The sequence below is a fragment of the Rhododendron vialii genome, chromosome 13a (genome assembly GCF_030253575.1).
Source record: "Rhododendron vialii isolate Sample 1 chromosome 13a, ASM3025357v1".
Taxonomy (NCBI): Eukaryota; Viridiplantae; Streptophyta; class Magnoliopsida; order Ericales; family Ericaceae; genus Rhododendron; species Rhododendron vialii.
The window spans coordinates 268,929-278,291 of NC_080569.1; the positions used below are offsets into that span (position 1 = coordinate 268,929).

Sequence of the window (9,363 nt, forward strand, 5' to 3'; positions counted from 1 at the left end):
TACCTGTTTCTGATGAAGGGGCGAAAAAGGAAAAGAAAACACTAGCAGCAGATTGCCAGATGAGTTTATTGAGTCATTGACTTTGATTTCATAACTAAAATCAACGAATGGATTCTACTTTTCAGCATTCGGAACTAAAATCAGCTGTTGGATGCTAGTATTTATTTTCCTCTCCCCGAGATAATCAGGTTGATAAAAAACACAAGAGACCACATGAAGTCGAGTCATGAACACCGAGCAAATATGATGAAAGAAAGATTCAAACATTATAAACAAATCAAATATTATACGTGAATAATGAAAGCACACCATCTACAAAAGCACCATCTCTGAAACAATTTGAGAGAAGGAGAGAAGAAATTATCGAGCTTGGTAGTATAATAGGAGCAGGTAAAGTCTTCCAGGCTAGCAATTGAATGAGGGGAGACTTTGACAAAACAAGGCTCACGTATGAGCTGTTTCACCAGCAGGTCCTGGCCTTGTATGTAAAAGAGGCTGGAGGGCTTTTACCACAATGCTCATGTTTGGCCTGAAATCGGCTTCATACTGTACGCACAATGCAGCCACAGCAGCCATCTGTATCCAACACAACCAAACGGCAGATCAGGAAACAGTCAATTTCAAATGTCACTGTCTTGTTCCCAAGCCAGTCATTCCGGAACCACATCTATCTCTCTCTCTCTCTCTCTCTCTCTCTCTCTCTCTCTCTCTCTCTCTCCAAATTAAGACATAAATAAGCAGAGATACATACGGATATACCTTTACAAAGGTATATGCAAATGTTTGTCACAAATCTTCCAATCCCCGGAAAAATCACTCTGTTAGATCAAACACGCTTGTGTGTTTACCATCATGCAATACAATTTAAAGGGTGTATACACTGTTGGGTGTTTCCCGGCACAGGGCTTAACAGCGAAGTGAGATCCAGGCGACTGGTGAGGCTCACTGAGTGTTGTGGTTCGAGGTTTGCCGGGCTCCGTGATTATTCCGTCCTCTGTGTCTCTGGTGGCTGCTGTTGTTTCCTTTTCGGTTCCTATCTGGAACTGACCAGTGTATTTGGAGGGTTCTCCTGCTGGTTCTGGACGTAGTGATGTTTGCTAGTTGGTGGCTGTGGAGGAGGCATGGCAGCTTTGGTCTCAGCGTCCGGTGGATCGTCGGATGGCAGGTGGTTTGGGCACGAGGCGGCGGTGGCTGGAATGTGGCTAGGGTTTGGGGTTTTAGGTCTTTTAGGGTTGGGCTAGACCCAATAGGTGTGTGGGCTTGGCCCAATTGGTGTTACCTTGGTTGGCAGCTTGCCAATCTCAGTTCTCTCTCTTTTTGGTCTTGGATTGCCATAGGATTGTTCTTGGGCTTTGTTTAGGGATGTGATGCCGTTAATCCTTGTTCCTTTTAGTCTTCGTAATGTTTATTCAAGGATTAATAAAAATTTCTTTGCCTTTCAAAAAAAAAAAATTCAATTTAAAGGGAAAAGGGGGAGAGAGAAAAAAACTCGTCTTAGGCCCTCTGAATGTATTGCAGCTTTGTATGTGTGATGTACGATGAAAAAATAATAAAACACACAAAGAATATGATGACAGCAGATGGCAGAACGAGTAATTGCACTCCACCTGTTATTGCTTGTCATTTAACACTAAATATATTCAAGTGAAAAGGTGCTTTAACAATGTCCCAATGCCCCTTTCAACTAGCAAACAGAAACAAATGCATGCACACACTCGGACAAACAATGCATAGAATATGATTTTTACCTTTGCAACTGCTTTGGGAGGGTAATCTCCCCCCAGTCTTGCATCAACACACTGCCTGACTTTGTCTTCACTAAGTTTTGGTGTAGCCTATAATGAATTCAAAATCAACATAATCATCTTTGGCATAAAGGCAAAGAAAATCTCTTTTGAAATAGGAAAATAATCACAGAAACGGAGAAAAGCAGCAAAGTATAGTACCCATGTCACAAGACTCTGTTGTCCACGTGGTAACGTATGATCAACTGGTTTGCGCCCAGTCAGGAGCTCAAGCAGGACAACGCCAAAGCTATAGACATCACTCTTTGCATTCAGCTGTCCAGTCATTGCATATCTTGAAAATAACAAGGCATGCATTAACAAATCAAATATTTACACACATAGCCTTTAGAATTAGTAGTTTCCATTTATTGCCAAGGTAACAGGAGAAGAGAAAACGAAAACTTGAATACAATGCCCATACTCACCATCAGGGCCTAGTTGTGAAGTTAAAAGTTTTTAAGTATCACTAGTCTTAAATTTTTAAGTTCATGGCAGAAACTCTCTCTTACAGCCTTACATAGCCAGCTTGAAAATAGTTACTCTAGCATATGTCTGGCATTGTGAGGGCAAGCCTCAAGCAAAAAAATTAGGGGTGTTCAAGAAAACCGTCCGAACCGTAAAACTGGTTCCGATCTGGACCGAACCATCCTATTTGGTCCGGTTCTGCAGTTCTACGGTCAAGTTATGGTTCCAAAAAAATAAGAACCGTTAATTTTGGTTCGGTTACTGGTTCTCAATTAATGAACCGTGGTTAGAACCGAATCGGACCGTTTAAAACTAAGATAAATATATATATACATATGTGTGTATAATTAAATATGTATTTGAATTTGGTAGGTTAATGTTTTCTTTGCTAAACTTAATTTATTTAGAGATGAAATTTCATTTATTAGGAAAGCTTTTATTTTCTTCCTTCCTTTCCTATTCCAGCAGATTATCTTCCTATTTTTTTAATTTTATGAGTTCATATTTTGTAAATAAGTGTTTGGATGCTTATTGGATAGAACCGGAACCGAACCAAAACCAAACCGGTCTTGTGGTTTGGTTCTGGTTAGGTTTCATGCATATATTGGTTAGGTTTTGGTTCCCAATTTTCTAGAACCGTTTAAAATGGTCCGGTTACTGATTTTCTAGAGAACCGGACCGTGTACACCCCTAAAAAAATCATATGAATGTGTATGCACAACGAGCTTACTCGGGAGCATGGTAACCAAAAGTTCCAAGAACACGAGTTGAATGAAGACGTGCTGCCATGTCAGGTGCTTGATTTGATAAATCAAAATCAGCAATCTTAGCGACATCATCATCAAAGAGTAGAACATTGCTTGATTTGATGTCCCGATGGATGATGTGAGGTTCTGCCTTCTCATGCAAATATTCAAGCCCTTTAGCAGCCCCTACAGCAATTTTTACACGTTGTGACCATGACAGAACAGGACCAGGTTGTGCTCCTTTGACTCCTTTCCTTCCTGGATGGGAAAAGTAAAACCTGAAAGGTTACTCATTGGAAAACAATAAAGACCATATTATCCCGATTAAGAAAACTAATGAAACATTTATACTTCTGCATTAGGGTTCTGAACCATCAGTAGCTAGTGAGCTGCTGACTAATGAACAAAAAAACTTAGCCTCAACCTAAGATGAGCTGCTATCAAAGCATTCCACTCGATTATTCTTGATCCATTCCACACAAAAGAAAACAGGCTAGGAACAATATATGGTAAATCGTAGCTTACGCAGTTTACTTTTTGCCAAAGTGCACATTAAGGCTACTCAACGAGGAGGAACAAAAGCATTTTAAAAAAAACTAGGAGGAACAAAAGCATTTAAAAAAAAAAACTAGGAGGAACAAATGCACCACAAGGGAAGTAATGTTATACAACTGATATGCGATACACGTACCATACGCCTTTCCTTCTGGATGGGGAAAAGTAAAAACTGAAAGGTTACTCATTGACAAATGATAAAAACTACAATTTCCACATCAAGAAAATAAAAGCAAACATTTGCACTTCTGCACCAGTGGTCTGAACCATCAGTGCCTTGTGAGATAGTCTACACCAGGGCTTGCTGCTGACTAATGAAAGAAAAAACTTAGCCTCGACCTAAGATGAGGTGCTTGTGAATTTAGTATTTAGCTTTTATCGTCATTTATCTATCATGTTAAGGGTAGTCTAGTATTTCGGCTTTATTAGGGTTTGTTTAATGTTGTTAGGGTTAACATATATTTTCTCTCTATCTCTTTCCCTTGTATGAAAATCTTTTGCAATTCAATTACTTTTTGCTTCTCTCTCTATGATCTATCTTTGTATCAGAGCCCAAATTGCGAGAGGTCTTGGGTTTAAGTCTCTCTGTTTGCATTATGTTTCTCCCTTTTGCATCCTATCGAAGTATGTAGGGATGTTTACACCTCCACGACTCCACGTGCAAGACGGGGTTGCACGTGAAGCTATAACTTGATATACATTGGTGGGTTCATTTCCTAACAAATTAAGCTTTTTGGACAATTGGTAACTCAGCGTGGTATCTTCCACGCCTCTTTATTGTGGTAATACAAATGTCATTCTGATTGTACACACTCAAATGTTCCATCAGCGTATGAAGCATATCAAGATTAATTGTCATCTCATTTGCCACCATTTTCAATCAGGCACTATTGACTTGCCATTTGTTCCATCCTCACTATAGTTGGCTGATTTCTTCACCAAGACTTTATCGTCATTTATCTTTCACGTTAAGGGTAGTCTAGTATTTTCGGCTTAGGGTTTGTTTTAATGTTGTTAGGGTTAGAATATATATCTTCATTTTTTGCAATAAAATCACATTTTGCTTCTCTCTATAATCTATCAATGCTATCAAAACATTCAAAAAAGAAAATAGGCAAAAACGATATAAGATAAATTGTAGCTCGCGCGGTTTACTTTTTGCCAAGGTATAAATACCAAGGTTACTCAACTAGGAGGAACAAATGCACCATAAGGTAATATCATATACAACTGATATGTAATACACGTACCATGAAGAATGTCATGAAGAGATCCATTAGATGCAAACTCGTAAGCAAGCACACGTTGATTACCATCAACACAATACCCGAGCAATTCAACAAAATTTTCATGTTTCAGCCTTGATACCATAGAAACCTTGTAAGAGAAGAGAAAGATGATGATTGTTTCAGAATCATAACATATGATCAATCACATGGCAAATACAAGAATTTTTTCATCTGAACCTGGGCTAAAAATTCCTCATCTGGTTGCTTGCTGGAGTCCAATTTTTTGATTGCAGCATGCCTCCCATTTGTTAGAACTCCATAGTATACTCTTCCATATGAGCCTTCTCCAATCAAGGAATTAGTCCCAAAGTTATCTGTAACTTCCTTTATTTCATCAACTGAAATAGCTGGGACATCAATGGGTTGGACTTTCACAGTTTGAGCACCCTTAGATGTTGCTTCAGTCATCTGATAACCTCCATTGTTTCCTGGATCATGAACTGCCACTTAGTATGTATTTGCAGGACTTGTAGACGGAAACAGAAAGCATCGAAAAAGGAAACAGAACATCTAAAAAACAAAACAAAAACAGAAGTAATGGCCAACAAAAAGACAAGCACGGAAAAAAAGTGCAAGAAGAAGAATACCAGCAAAGAAGAGGGGGAGAAAAAGAGGAAAGAAGAGCATTCACTTTTGCAAAGTCAAACATGGAATAAATAACAATTTTGATGAATTGAAAAAAGGTTTCAAGTTTCAATGTATTTTTACCTCCAGAAACAAACGTTGCTACAAACCAGTCCAAAAAACTGTAAGTACCTTAAAACACAAGCTTCAACTAGTACAGTAATCCATTCAAGTTGGTGAGGCAACCTCACAACTAATCTATTTCGAGGCTAGAAACATCGAGCCATTTAGGTGCTTTGTTATTCACATATGCAAGTCTAAATATATGGAAACCACCCACGTCCGATTACCAGCTGAATTTTTCACCGTGTATGCACCTCCTCCATCAGTAGGTCTATTGAAATCATCATCTTCACAGCAGCCAAAACAACCCATGATTCTTTCCCCCAAGGTAGCTCCTTCCTGTTTGAAAATCGTGTTGGCATCAGTAAGAAGAAGAAACCTTCAGCATACATGCATGACATATATGTAGGTAGCGGGCGAGCGCACACTTCCACTTATATATGAGAAAATAATGCGAAAAGGGAATGAATAGGACCGTGGAGGAGGAAGTGGAGCATGAACAAGATCTTTCAAAACATAAGTACATCAATTTTTTATTTTCTTTATATCAAATAAGTACATCAAGTTGACAACACTAACAATTCCACAAGAATAGGAAACGATCATCAACACCTTGATTCACAAAAGTTGATTCCACTCTCTGCAAGTTTTTCAAACCAAGATCTTTCAGAATGTACAATACATTCCAATGTTTTTGCTTATTCCCTCATGATTCTCATTATACAAGCATTCAATATGTCAGCAGAAACTTGATTCCCAGAAAGATAGCGCCTTCAAACCAACAAATTTACTCATAAAAAAGAGGTAATCAGTACAAAATCAAACCGCTGCCCCAACTTTAGAACCTACAATCCCCTAGACAAAGAAAACACTAGTTCCACTCTCCATGATGCCAAAGTGAAGAGTCAGTGAAGGAAGAAAATGTTTCCTGAAGCTCAATCTTTTCACATGGCATTTGCAGAACGATCACTCTTTTGGGATGCTATTACCTTGAAAGTTGATATTGAGCACTAGCAAAAATTTAAAAATGCACCAGTACACGGGTACCATAACCATTATAATATAAGTTCCCAACATGTGTCAAGAAAATGTTTAAGAAAAAATCCACTTTTTCTTTCTATTTTTTGCAGTTTGTTCTCCACTGCATGTGTTCTGTAAAACTTGGTTAAAGAAATAACAGTGACGGTCGAAAGGAGTTGAAATTGGTAGACTTGAAATACAAAAATTGGTAGACTTGAATTGATTGTCGTGAATCCCCTTTCTCCAATTTCATATCAAAACTCAAAAGACTTACTAGACGAACATATGTTACTCCTAAAGACTATAAAGCAGCACATGAGAAAAGGCCATGAGCCCATAGCTAGTGCACTAGAAGGTAATGATGGTGAGGCCAGCCGAAGTTAAGGCACACGATGATGGGATGGTAGTTAAAAGAGTTGAAGTTTTGTAGAGGTAGGTGGGCGAAGATTTGGAATTGGTCGGAGATGGAAATGAAAGGGGCTAGAGGGTTGAGCATGTGAATTATGTGGGAAGGGAGGGCTCGTATGGAGTGATGAATATGGATGGGTCAAGTCGGGACTCGGGAGAGTTATGCACCTGAGGTGCACCCTACCCTTTGCCTCTCAGAGGTTTAGAAATGAAGCCTAAAGAGCTCATACTCCACTCCCTCGCTCACTTTTGGACTGTTTTACCTCTCTACCCCCCGTCTCGGCTAGGCACACAACAGTTGCCTCAGGTCCTTTGAGGTCTCCTGCCAAACATCGAAATGAGATATATGTGGGGCTTTTGCGTGAAGGAAATTTTTGGTGGGCCTGTAATAAGCCTAGTGCTTAACTGGGTAGAGTGACATACTTGCGGACTACTCTCTTCTATCGTGACATCACATCACTATCCCCTTTCCTACAACATAGGTAAGTTGTATAAAATAACCAAAGATGGTCCTAAATCACAATACCCTGGCCATGTGCGGCTAAGTCCAAGGGATGGAGTGTTGAATACTTGGATGTGCCTGGAGCCCCCTATGAGCAGCATGATTTTCAGTAAGGCATGACAATCGCGAATTCGCAGGAATGGGGATATGGCTCCTTCTTCCCCAGTCCCACTTTGTGCAACTGATATCCCACTTGACCACTGTCAAGAACTAGATATCATATACATTAAGAGTTAACATTTAGTCCAACGTTACAACTCACGAGAACTCGGAACCCATAACCTCAGTGACTTGAAAGGACAAGCCTGGTCCCCACGTCAGGTTCAGGGGGCTAAGACATGACATGAAGGGGGGTGGGGGGGTGTTAAGTAGCCACCTTACCCAACCAAAGGTCAGTCTCTACTCATCACGAACTCACACTATATCCACAACAATCAACATAGAAAGCAATAGTTATAAAAAGAGTTATTCCATACGATAAACGATAGAACTGATAACGAAAGGCAAAAAAACAAAGAGAGGAACTTTCAAAGCAACCAACCATAAAATATTAGGAAACTCAAAAACAGCACCTATGCAGTAACAATGAGTTAAATATGATAACAACGCATTAAACAGCTATGACAACTCGGCCGATTGCATTGCACAGTATTAGTCTCGGACTTTTCCATGTATGGAAAAAATAGTGTCTTCGACTCAGTCACGGATCTAGATCAAGTAAAATTCAAATGCAAACATGTCATCCCAGATGATAAAGTTTTTGAAAGGATGTGGGGAGTCAAAGAGTGTTAAGCCCAAGCTGATAAGCTCAATGACTCTCGAGGAAACAAGCAACAGTTGCGGGAGATCCGATAGAGAGAGAAATCGACAGGGAACTTATACTGGTATCGCATTCTCATCAACAAAAATTGAGCAAAGAAAATAAAAACAAACAAATCAACATGAAGTTGTTTCTCGAGCGATCAAATTACAAGTCAAGCCAAAAAATGTAATAATGAGAAAGTCGTAGGTGATGAAATTAGATCAAAGACGTAATCGGAAAATAGCAATAGATCCAATAAAAACTAGGAGTACTTGATAGGCAGTGGTGTTTTAGTCCGTGTATTTTTCTTCTCAACTTGAAAGAATCTCCTAGAAGAATCTGAGATGCAGAGAGAAAGATTGGGATTGGGGGTGTGGAAGGGGGATGTAGAGGATAGATACGTACTGGTACTGGTACTGGTACTGGTACTGGTGCCTGGTGGTGAAGATCCGAATTGAGAAGGAAGCCGGCGGTGGACGGATGCGCAGAATATGCAGATGAAATGGATACACCAAGTGGGAAGGATAAAATGATACTTTAATTTTATGTAGTAGTAATTCCCAGTAATACTATTCTTAATTCTTATAGGAGAGGAGAACGAACAAAAACAATAGTAATAATAATAATAAGAGGAATATTGCTGTTCATCTCATCTCATCTCTGTCCCGGTTAAAGCCGCGCGCAGCCGGAGTTGACTGGAGAAGTTGAATTTTCCTGCTCTTTTCTCTCTTTTGGAATGGAAGGGGTCTTCTCTACTCTACCCCAACCTCTATTCCCTGTTCACAAGAGCGTTCGGTTATAAAAATGAACGCGTTAACAAATGTGGCGGGGGCTAATCCAGAAAAGAACCCAAAAGAATGTGGTGGGGTTGTATTACACTTGTATACCTACTAAATTACCCATTTTTTCCTAATTGGTAGTACATAATTATACAATTTCTTTGTTGTAGTAGTATCAAATAAATACTCCTACTAAAGTTTTGGAATGACATTTCAAATAGTAAAAAATAAAGTTAAACATTTACTTAAACTTTTCATGCCTGTTTAAAAAATACTGTGTTTTTCCTAAATATCTGTAGACTAGTGTTTGTTTGTGCTTACGG

The 9,363-nt window shown here is 39.3% G+C and overlaps 1 protein-coding gene across 8 annotated transcripts; it reads right to left on the minus strand.

The window, feature by feature from the left end:
- Nucleotides 1-244: 244 nt before the first annotated feature.
- Nucleotides 245-9,045, minus strand: LOC131312912 (pto-interacting protein 1-like). 8 transcript variants are annotated; one of them, XM_058340933.1, is made up of 8 exons: nt 8,691-9,045; nt 5,757-5,868; nt 5,020-5,270; nt 4,804-4,930; nt 2,983-3,256; nt 1,947-2,079; nt 1,749-1,835; nt 245-576 (listed from the first exon to the last, which is right to left on the minus strand). In XM_058340933.1, exons 2-8 carry the CDS (start codon nt 5,839-5,841, stop codon nt 445-447), a joined length of 1,089 nt encoding a protein of 362 aa, XP_058196916.1. In that variant the 5' UTR covers nt 5,842-5,868; nt 8,691-9,045; the 3' UTR covers nt 245-444. The 8 variants fall into 8 exon arrangements, with proteins under 8 accessions (XP_058196916.1, XP_058196913.1, XP_058196911.1 ...); XM_058340930.1 differs by having other exon boundaries at nt 8,685-9,045; XM_058340928.1 differs by having other exon boundaries at nt 8,679-9,045.
- Nucleotides 9,046-9,363: the final 318 nt, after the last annotated feature.